This window comes from Calidris pugnax, unplaced genomic scaffold (assembly GCF_001431845.1).
Source record: "Calidris pugnax isolate Ruff unplaced genomic scaffold, ASM143184v1 scaffold257, whole genome shotgun sequence".
Classification (NCBI taxonomy): Eukaryota; Metazoa; Chordata; class Aves; order Charadriiformes; family Scolopacidae; genus Calidris; species Calidris pugnax.
Genome location: NW_015091033.1, coordinates 237,262 through 255,137, shown reverse-complemented (window position 1 = coordinate 255,137; position 17,876 = coordinate 237,262). Strand labels below are relative to the sequence as shown.

General features: G+C 47.1%; 1 protein-coding gene across 1 annotated transcript in view; it reads right to left on the bottom strand.

Moving 5' to 3' along the window:
* Window positions 1-916: 916 nt before the first annotated feature.
* Window positions 917-17,876, bottom strand: part of LOC106896287 (C2 domain-containing protein 3-like) — a gene marked incomplete at its 3' end in the record, with an annotated part of 61,095 nt that continues 44,135 nt past the window's right edge. Inside the window, exons 11-17 of the mRNA XM_014956120.1 lie at window positions 14,986-15,098; window positions 11,819-11,937; window positions 9,996-10,118; window positions 6,838-7,305; window positions 5,027-5,178; window positions 1,870-2,113; window positions 917-1,100 (exon numbers count right to left, since the gene is read on the bottom strand). Of these exons, the coding sequence (XP_014811606.1) occupies window positions 917-1,100; window positions 1,870-2,113; window positions 5,027-5,178; window positions 6,838-7,305; window positions 9,996-10,118; window positions 11,819-11,937; window positions 14,986-15,098 (1,403 nt within the window). The remainder of the gene's footprint in view (window positions 1,101-1,869; window positions 2,114-5,026; window positions 5,179-6,837; window positions 7,306-9,995; window positions 10,119-11,818; window positions 11,938-14,985; window positions 15,099-17,876) is intronic.

Sequence of the window (17,876 nt, the reverse complement as noted above, 5' to 3'; positions counted from 1 at the left end):
CAAGTCTTCTCTTGGTGTATCCATGAAAACGAGCGTCTTCAAAGGCTTGTGTATAGAATCATAGAATGGTTAGAGTTGGAAGGGACCTTAAAGATCATCATGTTCCAACCTCCCTTCCAGGGGGAGGGACACCTCCCACCAGACCAGGTTGCTCCAAGACCCCTCCAACCTGCCCTTGAATCCCTCCAGGGATGGGGCAGCCACAGCTTCTTGGGGCAACCTGGGCCAGGCTCTCACCACCCTCCCACCAAACAAGTTCTTCCCCACATCTCATCTCCATCTCCCCTCTTTCAGTGTCATAGAATCATAGAATGATTAGAGTTGGAAGGGACCTTAAAGATCACCTAGTTCCAACCTCCCTTCCATGGGCAGGGACACCTCCCACCAGACCAGGTTGCTCCAAGCCCCCTCCAACTTGGCCTTGAACCCCTCCAGGGATGGGGCAGCCACAGCTTCTCGGGGCAACCTGGGCCAGGCTCTCACCACCCTCACACCAAACAAGTTCTTCCCCACATCTCAGCTCCATCTCCCCTCTTTCAGTCTCAAACCCTTCCCCCTCCTCCTAGGGCTCCCCTCTCTCATCAAGAGTCCCTCCTCAGCTTTCCTGGAGCCCTTTGAGGGACTGGAAGGGGCTCCAAGGTTTCCCCAGAGTCTTCTCTTCTCCAGTCTGAACCCCCCCAACTCTCTCAGCCCCCCCTCCCAGCAGAGGGGCTCCAGCCCTCCCAGCATCTCTCTGGCCCTAATACAACCTTAGTATTCCCCATGAATCTGGAAGTGTTTGAGTTCACAAAGCCCTCTAGGATTGTTAATTAAAAGGGACCATGTAAAAAGATGCAGAACTAGAACATTACTAGGCAATATTTAAATAAAGCCATGCTCTAAATAAGGATGTATCCTTAAAAAATTAACAACTTACCATCCTCATGCAATTCTGTTCCTTGCAGGGCCCCAGAACCAGTCTCTTGAACTGGGAAATGGTACTGCACGTAGCAGTCAGCCTCCCCCCAGACTGTGGACTGCAAGGGAGTGAGTCCTTTCACGCTCTCCACGTGGATCTCAAACACGTGCTCCATCAGGTCTTCCCCTTCTTGGTCCAAGTCCTAATAAAACCAAGAAGATCCGTATGGAAAGGATGACTCTTTAGGAACCCGAGGATTGGGAACATGAGATGGTAAGAAGCTTGAGAGTTGGGGCTCAGAACCACTACCTCCTATTTTCTCCCTGAAGTTCACAGAAAACATCAAAACTTAACGCAGGGCAGTAAAAAAGGTAATAATGACAAGAGTGGTGAGGGAAAGTGGGTAAGAAAAAAGTACAAATAATCTAATTCTGCAAAGAATGTGATCATTCTTATGAGGAGAGGCTGAGGGACTTGGGTCTTTGTAGTCTAGAGAAGAGAAGACCGAGGGGGGAAATGATCAACACCTCTAAATCCTTAAAGGATGGGTGTCAGGAGGATGGGGCCAGTCTTTTTTCAGTGGTGCCCAAGGACAGGACAAGGGGCAACAGCCACAAAATTAAATATAAGAAGTTCCACCTAAACCTGAGGAGGAACTTCTTCACTTTGAGGGTGGCAGAGCCCTGGAAGAAGCTGCCCAGAGAGGTGGTGGACTCTCCTTCTCTGGAGACATTCAAACCCCACCTGGACACGTTCCTGTGGAACCTGCTCTGGGTGGCCCTGCTCTGGCAGGGGGTTGGACTGGATGATCTCCAGAGGTCCCTTCCAACTCCATGGGATTCTGTGATTTTTAACAAAATTGGCTACAGGATGGAAAGAGATTAGGGATCACCCATCCGTTGGTGAACCCAGGGGTAAAATCCTTTTCACTTGTCCCCTGACAACAAAAATGGGAATTTCCTGAAAAATACCCGTGTGGGCTTTGCAGGAGGAGGGTCCAGGGAGTGGAAAGGGCGCTGTGTGATGGGAGGAGCCATCCCTTCTTCATTTTTCAGCCTTTGAAGTGCCACGATTTGATCTGCCGACCCCATGGCCAGAATGACCCTCAGGTTTCCGCTTCTGCTGCCGGTAAAAACATCTACCACAGGCATAAAGCTGTCCACAGCCACCACCGGGTACTGAGCTTGGAGAAGCAGGTGGGAAATCTTTGGATCCCTAGAATAGATTAAAACAAAAGAAAAAACAAAGAAACAAAAAAAGCCCCAGTATGAGAACGAGCCATCTGAATATGAAGATGATCACACAAAGCTCATTTTAGGTGGGACTTTCAACGCGGTCAGAAACCAACCTATCTCAGAATCACAGAATCACAGAATCTTCTAGGTTGGAAGGGACCTCAAAGATCATCTTGTCCAACCGTCAACCTAACTGACAAAAATAGACACCCACACAACAAACAAGGAGCATCATCACTAAACCATACCTCCCAGCACTACATCAACCTGTCTTTTGAACACCTCCAGGGATGGTGCCTCAACCACCTCCCTGGGCAGCCCATTCCAATGCCTGATAACCCTTTCAGTGAAAAAATTTTTCCTAATATCCAGCCTGAACCTCCCCTGGTGCAACTTGAGGCCATTTCCTCTTGTCCTGTCGCCTGTGACTTGGGAGAAGAGACCGACCCCCACCTCTCTACACCCTCCTTTCAGGTAGTTGTAGAGAGCAATAAGGTCTCCCCTCAGCCTCCTCTTCTCCAGGCTGAATAACCCCAGCTCCCTCAGCCTCTCCTCATAAGACTTATTCTCCAGACCCCTCACCATCTTTGTCGCCCTTCTCTGGACCCGCTCCAGCACCTCAGTGTCTTTTTTATGGTAGGGGGCCCAAAACTGGACACAGTACTCAAGGTGAGGCCTCACCAGTGCCCAGTACAGGGGGACAATCACCTCTTGGGCCCTACTCCCCACACTGTTCCTGACACAGGCCAGGATGCTGTTGGCTTTCTTGGCCACCTGGGCACACTGCTGGCTCATGTTCAGCCGACAGTCGACCAACACCCCCAGGTCCTTCTCTGCCAGGCAGCTCCAGCCACTCTGCCCCCAGCCTGGAGAGTCCATGGGGTTGGTGTGACCGAAGTGCAGGACTTGGCACTTGGCCTTGTTGAACCTCATCCCATTGGTCTCGGCCCATCGATCCAGCCTGTCGAGATCTCTCTGCAGAGCCTCTCCACTCCTCCCAAATTTGCCTCCATGGCATTGGTCTTCACAAAGCACAGCCCCACGAGCTGCAGAAAAGGCTATTTTCAGTGATGACAAAGCAGAGCTTTCCAAAAACTAACACAGCCTTAACTCTAAGCCCAGAGACCCGTGAGCGAGGCGATGAACTGGAAAGAGGCTCCTATTAATATACTGAGCCTCATTATACTTTTACGAGGCAGTTATTTGTCTTTGGGGATGGACTTGGGCAAGAAGAAAAGAAGGAATAGGGACAATCTCCAGGAGAAATGTTAAAACTAATAATACACTGAAGGTACACACAAGTAAACTCCCGTGGATTTCGGAAAAAAATACACAAATGACACACTAATAATTAACAAAGTTGTGGCCAGTCAGTTCCAGCACCATTTGATTTCCACCTATCCCTAGTTGGATGAAAATAAAAGGGATTAATCCTTTGCATTAAAAAGATTCTTTTCTGTTTCCCATGAATTTAAATTGTTTAAAGCAGGTATATTAGTTGACTGAACAAGAAGCCAGAACATTGAACCAAAAAGAACAAAGAGCTCAGGAAAGACCCACCAGGGAAGACAAGAATTAAACCAGGAATTATTTAGAGACCTTTTTGATACCACAATTATTCAGAGAGCTTTTTGATACCACAAGCGTTATCCCCAGCAATGGGATCTACACAGAGTGTAATCAGGAATAAAATCACTTGATCAGTCACAATTTTGGAAAATCACCACTGGAAAGCCACACCTCCTGTGCAGTCACTTTGATCTCTTATAGTTTTATTCCTTCATAGGGCCACAAATTAAATTGGTTCAAAACCTCATGCAGTATAAGGTCTTTATTTCTCAGTGGCCACTTGTATAGAATCATAGAATAGTCCAGGTTGGAAGGGACCTTAAAGATCATCCAGTTCCAACCCCCTGCCCTGGGCAGGGACACCTCCCACCACACCAGGTTGCTCCAAGCCCCCTCCAACCTGCCCTTGAACCCCTCCAGGGATGGGGCAGCCACAGCTTCTCGGGGCAACCTGGGCCAGGCTCTCACCACCCTCACACCAAACAAGTTCTTCCCCACATCTCAGCTCCATCTCCCCTCTTTCAGGGTCAAACCCTTCCCCCTCCTCCTAGGGCTCCCCTCCCTCATCAAGAGTCCCTCCCCATCTCTCCTGGAGCCCCTTGAGGGACTGGAAGGGGCTCCAAGGTCTCCCCGGAGCTTTCTCTTCTCCAGGCTGAACCCCCCCAACTCTCTCAGCCTGTCCTCCCAGCAGAGGGGCTCCAGCCCTCCCAGCATCTCCATGGTGGCCTCCTCTGGCCCCGCTCCAACAGGTCCATGTCCTTCTGCTGTTGGTGGCCCCAGAGCTGGAGGCAGCACTGGGTGGGGGGTGTCTCCCCAGAGCGGAGCAGAGGGGCAGAATCCCTCCCTGGCCCTGCTGGCCACGCTGCTGGGGATGCAGCCCAGGATGTGGGGGGCTTTTTGGGTGGCCAGTGCAAGTTGCTGGCTCATGTTGAGCTTCTCACCCACCAGCAGCCCCAAGTCCTTCTCCTCGGGGCTGTTCTCCAGCCATTCTCCACCCAACCTCATACTTCTGTTTGAGGACAGTGTGACTTACCCACCTACTGCTCAGGGAGCTTCTCACCCACCAGCAGCACCAAGTCCTTCTCCTCGGGGCTGCTCTCCAGCCATTCTCCACCCAACCTCATACTTCTGTTTGAGGACAGTGAGGACCCACCTACTGCTCTGGATAGGAGAGTGCCAGAGGAAACCTGGCAGGACAAAAACGCTTTTTGCTATAAAATACAATTAAGACCCCTCCATGCAAACCCCAGACACCACCCTTCCCTTCTATCTCGTTAGTCAGGACATTTCCCAACCCAACAAAATCTGGAAGAAAGGTGTTTACTTGAAGGAGATGTAAAACTGATGCAGGGGAAGCTTCACCAGTCCCAGGAGCCTGTCACAGCCAGGGCTGCCCATCTTGTTCCACGCCTCGATAATCATGACGTTGTTCTTCAGCCGCTCCAAGTGTTTGGAAGTCAATGAAAAAGGCATCACCTGGAAGAGTTCGATGCAGAATTAGGACACAGAACACACTGGGTGCTATTTGCTATCACTTCCACGCCTCGATAATCATGACGTTGTTCTTCAGCCGCTCCAAGTGTTTGGAAGTCAATGAAAAAGGCATCACCTGGAAGAGTTTGATGCAGAATTAGGACTATCATACACTATCTTAAAAACCACTGCTTTGATCTTTAAACACCTGTTTATTAAACAACAGATGAATCATTTCAGAGAATTGTTTTGGATGTCTTTTGCTATGTTTTCACATCTCTCTCTTTTCAGACTAGGGAGTCTCACAAATCACTAGGTATTCTTAAAAGCTAAAAAAAAAATGCATTGGAGCATCCCCACATTTCCAAAGAAAGATGTCTATAAAAAAAATTAAGAACTCATAACTTTATTAAAATGCCTGAAATGCCACTGTTTGCCAGGGGAAGGCTCTCACTCACACTTCTGTGTCCATATCTCCATTGAGAATAAAAAGAAACACTGAAAAGGAAAAAACCAAAAAAATTCTACATCTGCATATTAGGATGCCATCAGTAACCTGTTTTCTTGCCAAAATGGAAAAAAGAAGTCAACGTTTTTTCAGTTTTAACCTTTTAAACTTTTCTAAGTATTTTTCTTTTGTACTTCAAAGGTCTTTATTATTGAGTCCTCAACACAGAAAGGACATGGACCAGCTGGAACAGGTGCAGCGGAGGGCCACGGAGATGATCAGAGGGATGGAGCACCTCTCCTGTGAAGACAGGCTGAGGGAGCTGGGATTGTTCAGCCTGGAGAAGAGAAGGCTCCAGGGAGACCTTATAGCGGCCTTTCAATACCTGAAGGGTGCCTATAGAAGAGCTGGGGAGGGACTCTTTGCCAGGAAGGATAATGATAGGACAAGGGGAAATGGTTTTAAATTGGAAGAAAAAGGATTCAGATTAGATATCAGGAAGAAATTGTTTACTCTGAGGGCGGTGAGACACTGGCCCAGGTTGCCCAGGGAAGTTGTGGATGCCCCATCCCTGGAGGGGTTCAAGGCCAGGCTGGATGGGGCCTTGAGCAACCTGCTCTGGTGGGAGGTGTCCCTGCCCAGGGCAGGGGGGTTGGAACTCGATGGTCTTTGAGGTCCCTTCCAACCCAAACCATTCTATGATTCTATGATTCTATGATTATTTGGATGATGCAAGGAACTGCATTTCAAATGGTGCAGTGCAGCCAAAACAATACTGAAAATACTGTTAATATACTGGACAGAGCCAAGCAGAGAAGTTTATAGTGGCCTTCCAGTGCCTAAAGGGGGCTACAGGAGAGATGGGGAGGGACTCTTGAGGAGGGAGGGGAGCCCTAGGAAGAGGGGGAAGTGTGTGACCCTGAAAGAGGGGAGATGGAGCTGAGATGTGGGGAAGAACTTGTTTGGTGGGAGGGTGGTGAGAGCCTGGCCCAGGTTGCCCAGAGAAGCTGTGGCTGCCCCATCCCTGGAGGGGTTCAAGGGCAGGTTGGAGGGGGCTTGGAGCAACCTGCTCTGGTTGGAACTGGATGGTCTTTAAGGTCCCTTCCAACCTGAATCATTCCATGATTCTATTTAAAAATAACATCTCTGAAATACGTTTGCCAGTCTGGAAAAGCACATTTTAATCAGTCTTAAGCAGAAAACTTGTGACTTGCCTGAGAAAAATTAAAGGCAGGTTGTGTTGTGCCCCACACGACAGCAGATCTCGTTGCCTCCTCGCTGCTGAGCAGTTTGCAGTTTAAATACACGTTACAAGAGCTGTGGAGCCCACAGTCTCCAGCAACAAAATCCTTTCCTTCCGGCACCATCAACAGCACATGGAGTAATAATCCATCCTCCTCGGATGCAGTTATTTGTGTCATCAAATTATGGGCTACAGGGACCGGTAGAGCCCGTGGAGGCTGCACGACGTTTATTCCAGCTGTTCCCGTCTTCTGCGAGTCCTCACGGCTGCTAAATTTCAAGTGGAGAGGACTTTCTGCATTTACATTCTTCTTGTTGGGCTCCTGGAATTCCAACTGGGGACTTCTTACGGCGTGAGCTGGGACTCGCTGCGCGGCCGCCGCTGACCGGGCTGAGCTGGGGGTGAAGTCTTTGTTGTCGGCTGCGAGCTCCACGGACACCTGCATCGTGTGAGGAGAAGAGGGTTCATCAGGAGAAGTGTCCCATGTAAAAGACAAAAATACTGTGACTTAAAGTCAGGAAAAAGCACTGCATGTTTTGTTCAAGAACTGTTAGACCTGCCCCCAGAAGGCTCACTCTTAGTTGTCCCTGGTTACAAGTGACCATAGAGTCATAGAGTTGTCCAGGCCGGAAGGGACCTCCAAAGGTCATCTAGTCCCACCTCCCCGCAGTCAGCAGGGACACCCCCAACTAGACCAGGTTGCCCAGGGCCTCGTCGAGCCTCTCCTTGAATATCTCCAGGGAAGGGGCCTCAACCGCCTCCCTGGGCAACCTGTTCCAGTGCTCCACCACCCTCCCAGTGAAGAACCCTCTCCTCATCTCCAGTCTAATCTCCAGACCAACGGTCACTGCAAAATAAACTACATGTGGTTTTATCAAATGAAGCAGAACCTCAAGTATCAACTGACACATGTTGATGATGAGGAGACTAGAACATGTCTCTGCTGAGGAAAGGCTGAGGGACTTGGGTCTTTTCAGTCTGGAAAAGACAAGACTGAAGGGGAATCTGATCAACACCTCTAAATACTTAAAGGGTGGGTGTCAGGAGGATGGGGCCAGGCTTTTCTCAGTGGTGCCCAAGAGGAAATGTGCACAAACTTGAACATAAGAAGTTCCATCTCACCATGAGGAGGAACTTCTTTCCTGTGAGGGTGGCAGAGCCCTGGCAGAGGCTGCCCAGAGAGATGGTGGAGTCTCCTTCTCTGGAGACATTCAAACCCCACCTGGACACGTTCCTGTGCAACCTACTCTGGGTGGCCCTGCTCTGGCAGGGGGTTGGACTGGATGATCTCCAGAGGTCCCTTCCAACCCCAGGTCATTCTGTGGTTCTATGAGAAGTGCTGTGACAAAGTATCACAACTGCCATTTGCTCCTTTGCTGCAGCACTTGCTGCTTGAAAAAAAAAACTATGAAAAATAAGTGTTTCCCTCTAAATGCTCTTCCACTTTTACATTCCCCTGCTGATTTTAGCTGCCCCCAACTCCTCTCCCTTCCGTGGGCTCCTCCTTTTTCTCTCCAGTGGTCAACATATTCCACTGCATTTGTCTTCTTTCTGAGATTGGGGTTTTTTTGCTTTTATTTTGTTTATTTAACACTCTGTCCTGTACCTGAATTCCCTTTTCAAGATTTTCAAGAGAAATAGTTAGATTGGTATGAATTAAAATGTGTGTGTGAAAGCAACGAAACAAACAGCAGAATAGGGGTTAAAGGAATTGCAAGTGTTAATTTGCAAGTGTTAATTGCTACAGAGCATCATAGACCAACTGGATTCAGTCAGAAGACAGCAAGAAGGGAAGGAACAAACCCAAAGCCCAGAAGACAAGACAACAGGATCAAGAAAAGGACTGGAGCCATAAAATGCCCAAATAAGTAAAACAAAATATTCAGACTTGAGAATTTTGCCTATGACTTAGGAAGGATGAGACAAGATATTGGGGCAGAAGATCCCAAACGGTACCTACTCCTAAAGGGTACAAAGAACACGTCCAAAGATGAGGAGTTGAAAGCCATCTGTCAGAAAGAACCCAAGGAACACAAGGTGGGCTCAGAAGGTGACATCCCTTATCCTCCGTGCCCTGGCCAGGTCTCTATGTTTCATCCTTCTGCAAGCTCCTCTGCTGGCAGCTCTGCTCAATGGCTTCTCTGGAAGAGAGTAACTTGGGAGTTACTTCTCCCAAGGAACAGGCCATGGGAGAAGAGGAAATGGCCTCAAATTGTGCCAGGGGAGGTTTAGGATGGAGATCAGGAACAATTTCTTCAGTGAAAGGGTTGTGAAGCCTTGGCAGAGGCTGCCCAGGGCAGTGGTGGAGTCCCCATCCCTGGAGGGATTTCAAAGCCGGGCAGATGTGGTGCTGAGGGACATGAGTCAGTGGTGGGTTTGTCAGTGTTGGGTTGATGGTTGGACTCCATGGTCTGAAAGGTCCCGTTCAACCTGGGCAATTCTATGATTCAACGAAGTTTCACAGTTTCTCTGACAGAAAATATCACTCATCCCATGAACTACAGTGACAGAAACAATCCACGCTCACTTTCACTGGGAATAATTTAGGAGCTCTGAATGTAAAATTCCCAAATGGTCTCTTAACCCTTCACTTTTTAATCTAGAGATCTCTTTATCCTCAGAACTGGCAAACCTCCGAAATGTCAGGACTCTAAATTCTTCTCAACCAGAAGTGGAGCATGCTGGCAGAAACTCTGACTGGAAAAGGTAACTCCTGAAGTGACAAGGTGGTACCAATGATGGGGAGCATCAGGAGAAACCTCAGCTCATGTCACGCGTGGAGCAGAAGCCAAAGCTCCCAGCCCTGAATACTGGGCCACTCAAAATCTCCCTGTAGAGTGGTTTCTGTATCCAAGCCCTGACTTATCGACCCAGGGGAACGTCACACAACAACATCCTTAGACTTGGAGGAGGTTCAAAAGATTTCTCAGAAACCCTAAGGGAAAAACCAGGTTTGTCTTATCTTGTATTGGTCTTACAAACCTTCATATCTGAGACCTGGTGAATTGAAACAAAGAAAGAAATGAAAGAGGAAGAAAAATGAAAAAAAAAAAAAAAAGAAAAAAGAGAGAACATCCAGCCAAAATTGGTAACAACAGGTTGTTAAACTCTATATAATAAAAGACATACCTTTAGTGGGCCAACTTGTGGCTGACCTCCCTCTTTGTCCACAGGTATTTCACAGCTGAGAGACAGCAGCTCCGACTGAATAACCTTGAGTAGCTGAAGGGCTGCTGAGCCAATGGCCACTGGCTGAGGGCACAAAAAAGAATCCATTTTGCAAGATTTCCATCAGGTTTAAAGAACTAAGGGCCTATTGGGAAACTAAAACCTCCTGAGAAGCTGTGGTTCCTCCTCTACCCTCCCCACTCCTGTACCATTATTTTTACCAAGAAGGATTTGAAGGAAAGTTTCCCTTAATTCCAATTTCAAGTATCACTTGGACAACAACAAGGAAAATTCTCCCTGTACCTAGAGCAAACAGTTCCAGGTTAATGCAAAAAAGAACATCCCAAATCCTAGTAACCGAGCAAAAATTGCCATATTTCAAGATGTAATTTATTCACCCATGAAAAGAAAAGCTCCTATTAGAACAGATACCCCCGGTGTTGATTAAAGCAAAACAGGAGCTGACTTGACACCTTTCACTGTCTTCGTCACATGCAGATGATTATGCAAATATTTTTAGAGAAGGTACCTTTTCCCCCCTCCCAAATTCACAAGTTACACCCATTTCTCACACCTCACACTGGGCAAAGTCGTGCTATCAACTGCATCCACATTAACTCATTTTGTATTGTTAAACGAGCTGCTTTCTTCTAAAAGACTTGTAATTTCACTGAATTTTCACTGAATTTTTAGAGTTGGAAGGAACCATAGAGATCATCTAGTCCAACTCCCCTGCTGAAGCAGGACCACCCAGAGCTTGTCAGAGCATGTTACTCAGGAGCATCCAGGTGGGGCTTGAAGATCTCCAAAGAAGGGGACTCCACACCCTCCCTGGGCAGCCTGTTCCAGGGCTCCGTCCCCCTCAATGTGAAAAAGTTCTTCCTCATATTCAAGTGGAACCTCTTATGTTCCAACTTGTGCCCATTGCCCCTCGTCCTCTCACTGGGAACCACTGAAAAGAGTCTGGTTCCCTCCTCCTTCAACCCTCCCTTGAGATACTTGTAGGCATTGATAAGGTCTCCCCTCAGCCTTCTCTTCTCCAGACTAAAGAGTCCCAGCTCTTTCAGCCTCTCCTCATAAGGGAGATGCTCCAATCCTTGAATCATCTTTGTAGCCCTACGCTGGACTCTTTCCAGTAGTTCCCTGTCCCTCTTGAACTGGGGAGCCCAGAACTGGAGGCAGGATTCCAGTTGTGGCCTCACCAGTGCAGAGCAGAGGGGGAGAATGACCTCCCTTGACCTGCTGGCCACCCTCTTCCCTATGCAGCCCAGGATTCCGTTGGCCCTCCTGGCGACAAGAGCACCCTGTTTGCTCATTGTCATTTTGTTGTCCACCAGGACCCCCAGATCCTTTTCTTCAGAGCTTGTCTCCAGCAGGTCCATGCCTACCCTGTACTGATGCCTAATTGATCCAATATGCTCAAGCGGCAAGAGATGGGTTTTAAAAATGAGGGAAGGACCATTTTTTTTTCCTCCTGTCAGTCTTGAACTCAGAAAATCATTTATTGGGTGACAAGATTGAATGGCAGTTAGTTCAATTTATAGGATCTGAAAATAATGTTGTTTCCCTTCTGGATATCTGGAAATGGTTGATTAAGAGGTGGCTCAGTCAAACCACGTCACTTTATTTGCCTTCTGATGGTTGAGGTGGCAGCGATTGCAATGAAGCATCACAGAAGACTTAGAGAAGCCACTACTTTCTGCGTAAGCCTTTGGAGGGAACAGAAGTGCAAAGAATTTCCTTGCTTTTCAGCGCACAAAATAGAAACAACCTTTGATAAGTACCTTTTTCTGTGTGCTTTTTCTCATGTAGATTTTAAAAGCAAGGTCTGAGCTCCACCAGTGCTCTATCATCGTCCCACCGAAACGGAGAGGGAACACAAACCGCTGCTGAAATGTCACCACTGCAAGGAAGACAGAGACTTGTGAGCTCTTCATCAGATTCGGAGCTAATTTGACTTTTGAACTGGATCAGGAGCAGAGAAAACTTGAGTCTCTGCAGAGAACACGAGGGGCGAGTAGACACATGAAGCTCAGAAGGTACGAGGGCAAAGTGATGACACTTGGGGACAAACACACAGAGAGCATTTCCACAACTGCCAGAATCAAGAGACCAAGCAAGGTTGGGAGCTGAAGAGGAAAAGGATGTCACTGGAACCCTCAACAAGAATCCTCCTGAGGTTTCAACTTATTAATTTATGTTACAACTCTGCAGCTCATTTACCTTTACTTTAATCGCTCGCAGGAGCAACAATTATTCAAAATTAACTGAATCTAAATCAACTTTCCCCTGGAGATTGCTCTGTTACACACACACTCGTTTAATTTTGCATTACTTATTAACAGCCAGCCCAAAGTAAACCCTTTTTCATTTTCCAAGGCCAGAAAATAGCAGGGAAGCACCACAAAATTAATATTATAGCAGCATCTAAGGGCTGCGGTTGATACCAAGTTGATCTTAGCACGCGGTAAGACCGTCCCTCCTTCAGTGGAAGATCCCTGTCTCATTTAGAGCAACATATTTCAAGATAAATCTTGTGAGAGGCAAAGCTGACCTTCAAGAATAACTGCAAGTTGAGGAGAAAGGTATTATCTGCAAGAAAAGACTGAATAAAGTGGTGTAGAGAAGAATAAGGAGTACAACAGCGTTGAAGTGGTAAGTTTTGCGTGTTCACAATGGATAAAGTATTCTTGTGAGGAGAAAAACTCAGGTTAGACATAAGGAAAGTTTTCTAAGAGGAAGCACAGCAATTCTACAGCTTGCCTGGGATGGCTGTGGAATTTTTCCAACTGGGCACCTTTGATTAATGAGATAAACAGCTCTCAGGAAAGATAACGGTTCAGTGGATTGACTCGACGGCTTCTTCTGATTATTTTCAGCCCTATTTTTCTAAGTTCCAAAGTACTGACCTTCCAGTACATGAAGGGGGACTACAGGAGAGATGGGGAGGGATGAGGGGTAATGGTCTTAAATTGAAAGAGGGGAGATTTAGATTAGAGATTAGAACGAACTTGTTTGGTGTGAGGGTGGTGAGAGCCTGGCCCAGGTTGCCCCGAGAAGCTGTGGCTGCTCCATCCCTGGAGGGGTTCAAGGGCAGGTTGGAGGGGGCTTGGAGCAACCTGGTCTGGTGGGAGGTGTCCCTGGCCATGGCAGGAGGGTTGGACTAGATGGTCTTTAAGGTCCCTTCCAACCCAAACCATTCTATGACTACAACGTGCAGGAGCCTGTAGTATTTTGGGATTGCAAAGAGCCCAGGTTCTAAAGAATGAGATGTTTTGTCAAGACGTGAACAGAGAATATACAAGAGAACACAAAATTACCCCCAGATCTCTCAAGTGCCACCCAGAAAGATGGGTGAAAAAAAAAAGACCACATGGGAGAGGCATTTGAAAGTCACCCCAGAATTGCAGTTTCTGGGAAGACTGGGCAGAGAGCATCTTGCTCACACAGCATTCCCTGCTCACCAAGGAGAGAAACGCAACATAAATTGCTCTCAGGGACTCAAAATTACCCCCAGATCTCTCAAGTGCCACCCAGAAAGATGGGTGAAAAAAAAAAGACCACATGGGAGAGGCATTTGAAAGTCACCCCAGAATTGCAGTTTCTGGGAAGACTGGGCAGAGAGCATCTTGCTCACACAGCATTCCCTGCTCACCAAGGAGAGAAACGCAACATAAATTGCTCTCAGGGACACAAACACTGGTGACTCTCAGTAAAAAGATTAATTTCTACTGATTTGAGCACAGGACTCCAGATGTCGTGGATCCTGCAGACTCTCTGAGCTCTTGCATATGTTAAGTGACATACTCGAGCACCTGAAAAAATGATTTCACAGAATCACAGAATCTTCTAGGTTGGAAGGGACCTTCAAGATCATCTTGTCCAACCGTCAACCTAACTGACAAAAATAGACACCCACACAACAAACAAGGAGCATCACCATCACTAAACCATACCTCCCAGCAGGACATCAACCTGTCTTTTGAACACCTCCAGGGATGGTGCCTCAACCACCTCCCTGGGCAGCCCATTCCAATGGCTGATGACCCTTTCAGTGAAAAAATGTTTCCTAATATCCAGCCTGAACCTCCCCTGGCGCAACTTGAGGCCATTTCCTCTTGTCCTGTCACCTGTGACTTGAGAAAAGAGACCGACCCCCACCTCTCTACACCCTCCTTTCAGGGAGTTGTACAGAGCAAGAAGGTCTCCCCTCAGTCTCCTCTTCTCCAGGCTGAACACCCCCAGCTCCCTCAGCCTCTCCTCATAAGACTTATTCTCCAGACCCTCCAGCAGATCAACACTCCCACCCAACTTGGTGTCATCTGTGAACTTACTGAGGGTGCACTTGATCCCCTCGTCCAGGTCATTGATAAAGATGTTGAAGAGAATGGGTCCCAGCACCGAGCCCTGTGGGACACCACTCATGACTGGACACCAACTGGATTTAACTCCATTCCCCACCACCCTCTGGGCCCAGGTTTTAACCCAGCAGAGGGTATTCCCATCCAAGCCATGGGCAGCCAGTTTCTCCAGGAGGATACTGTGGGAGACTGTATCAAAGGCTTTGCTGCTTATTTGAGATATATCTCTAATATTTCTAAAATTGCTTTATCACCCTCATACTATTGCAGAAAGGATACTGGGTTTACGTTGAAATGAAGGAAAGAGTTTACTGACCTGCTCTTACATCCCCAGGAAAAGAAATCTGAAAATCCCCATATGAATACTTTTTGGAAGCCAAAAAAAAATTTAAAAATCCCTTGGCTTCCTCCTCCTTGAGAGGACCATTCCACTACCTGCAGCGCAGCAATTCTGCTGGCAGAGGTGCCACTCATCAGACTGTATTTTTCAGGCAGATAAGAAAACACATAGAAAATGCTACTAAATAATTTCTAAGAGATGAAGGAGTCAACAATATTAAATACAAGGGTGGGGGAAATAAAGCTCTTACCATCATCTGTGATTTTACTCGAGGCTACTCGAACGACTTCTGTTGTGATGGAGACCTGGCCTTTTTCATCCTTGGAGGCTCCCACTGGAAAGTGGTACTCCACAAAGAAGGTGCTACCAATAAAAAAGCAAAGGGATGGTCACAATCCATCAAAAATCTAACGTACACAATGGAACTCAACATAGCAGGCAAGTTTCTTATTCACAATTTATTGTTACTCTATTCTTCTAGAATAATTGAAGTACCTATGTTAGTAGTTCCTTCAAAAGATTACGTATATGTCAGATTTTCTTTAAAAAACCCCCACAAACCTCTTGTTTTCAGTGTATTGAAGCACATTTGTACTTCCCCCAAAAATTATTCACATCTCAAACTTTCAGGAGTCTACAGTAAACAATTCCCTGCGAGGAGCAGAGAAACAGGAAGACATAAGAAACCTGGAGTTTCTGGACAGCACAATTGACCTCAGAGAAATCTACTTTGAAGGCACAAGAAGCCGGTGAGAAACAACCCCCCCTTACCATTTATTAACTGGTGCAGGCCTTGGGGGCTTCCCCGTTAAACCTTTCTTCCTTGGGGTCATCTGGATGCTCTCCAGAGGGATTTTCAAGCTTTCCACGATGACTCTGGCCAGGTGGATTCGCTCCAGCAGCTCCAACCTGTCTGCACTCAGGGATGTGACACGACATCCTTCTGTGTCATCTTCTGGAGAAGCAAGTGGCCTAACAGGGGAAATAAAACTGAGAATCAGGACTACACAAACATTCTTAACACAGCCCCATGAAGGGAAAATCGTAGTTGGTGGCATATTACTTTATTTTATATTACATCCATTTATATTACATATATTATATATTATAATACATCTATTACATATTATTCCTCTTACATATTTCCTCTTACAAGGAAAGGCTGAGGGACTTGAGCCTTTTTAGTCTGGAGAAGAGAAGGCTGAGGGAGGATCTGATCAACACCTCTAAATCCTTCAAGGGTGGGTGTCAGGAGGTTGGGGCCAGTCTTTTTCCAGTGGTGCCCAGGGATAGGACAAGAGGAAATGGGCACAAACATGAACATAAGAAGTTCCACCTCAACATGAGGAGGAACTTCTTCACTTTGAGGGTGGCAGAGCCCTGGCAGAGGCTGCCCAGAGAGGTGGTGGAGTCTCCTTCTCTGGAGACATTCAAACGCCACCTGGACATGTTCCTGGGGGACCTGCTCTGGCAAGGGGTTGGACTGGATGATCTCCAGAGGTCCCTGCATCCCTGCCAACCCCATGTCATTCCATGATTCATTCTGTGATCATTCATGAAAATGTTCATTTTTAAATGTATTTTTTACAACAAATTTGGTGGTCTCCATAACAGTGCCCAGTCCAGGGTGACCATCACCTCCCAAGTCCTCCTCACCACGCTGTTCCTGACACAGGCCAGGATGCTGGTGGCCTTCTTGGCCACCTGGGCACACTGCTGGCTCATGTTCAGCCCACAGGCCACCAACACCTCCAGGTCCTTTTCTGCCAGGCAGCTCCAGTCACTCTGCCCCCAGCCTGGAGCGTCCATGGGGTTGGTGTGACCCAAGGGCAGGACCTGGCACTTGGCCTTGTTGAACCTCATCCCATTGACCTTGGCCCATCCATCCAGCCTGTCCAGATCCTTCTGCAGAGCCTTCCTCCCCTCCAGCAGATCAAGACTCCCACATAACTTAATGTAGTCTGGAAACTTACTGCAAACTTAATACTACAATGTTCAAGATGCTGCAAAACAAGTCACTAATGTAACTATTTACCTGGCTTCAATTTCTGTCACCTTCAGATCCTGATCAAAGGTGTTAGAATCCTTCTGTAGATTCACTAGATCAGCTTTCTTGAGAGTTTCTGCCTTGGTTATTTTTTTGGAGCTGTTAACATCATCATCACTGAGGAAATCACTCAAACTGGAATCAGATTTCTGCAACAGAAATAACGCACGTAAAATAAGAAGTTAATTATCATTGTCTGGCAAGATACACAACGGTTATGACAAAGAAAAAAAACAACTTGTGGATTGCATACTTAAAACCAATTAAAATTGTATCCAAATTTTTCAGAAGTTTAAAAAAATGTTTTCATGGACAGCCTCAATCCTAGTAATTTCCAAACTTGCAGCTTGACTTCGTAGTCTTAATAGTATTCTATTAATAGGATTAATTTTAAGGAATGTTCTCACAAGCTTCTGTATGATACTTAATGCTTATTAAGCCTTACTAATACTGAAACCTTCTGATTTTCTTCACCTTAGGAGCTACATATTTAGCACCTTCCTTTTGCTCTCCACTTACAGGAGCTGTGTAAAAAAGGCTCTCGAGCAGACTCTGGTCGTAATGGGGATCGTTGAGTTCGCTGTCGTACACCTCGCTCCCGAGAGAGAGAGAATCCAAAAGGGAACCTGTCCGATCCCAGAAATGCACAGGAGATAAATCAGCACTGTGGACACAAGAGAAAGAAATGTAACTTTGTGTTGCAAGTTCTGCAGTCAATGTCTTATGAATTTTGACAATATTGTCTGTTCTATGCTGGATTTGTGCTCTATTGGCTCTGGATACAGCCAAACGGTGCTTACGCAGCACTGGGCTCAAGCAGATGACAAAATCATAGAATGGTTGAGGTTGGAAGGGACCTTTCAGATCATGGAGTCCAACCATCAACCCAACACTGACAAACCCACCATTGACCCATGTCCCTCAGCACCACGTCTGCCCGGCTTTGAAATCCCTCCAGGGATGGTGACTCCACCACTGCCCTGGGCAGCCTCTGCCAAGGCTTCACAACCCTTTCCGTGAAGAAATTTTTCCCAAGATGCATCCTAAGCCTCCCCTGGTGCAACCTGAGGCCATTTCCTCATCCCATGGCCTGT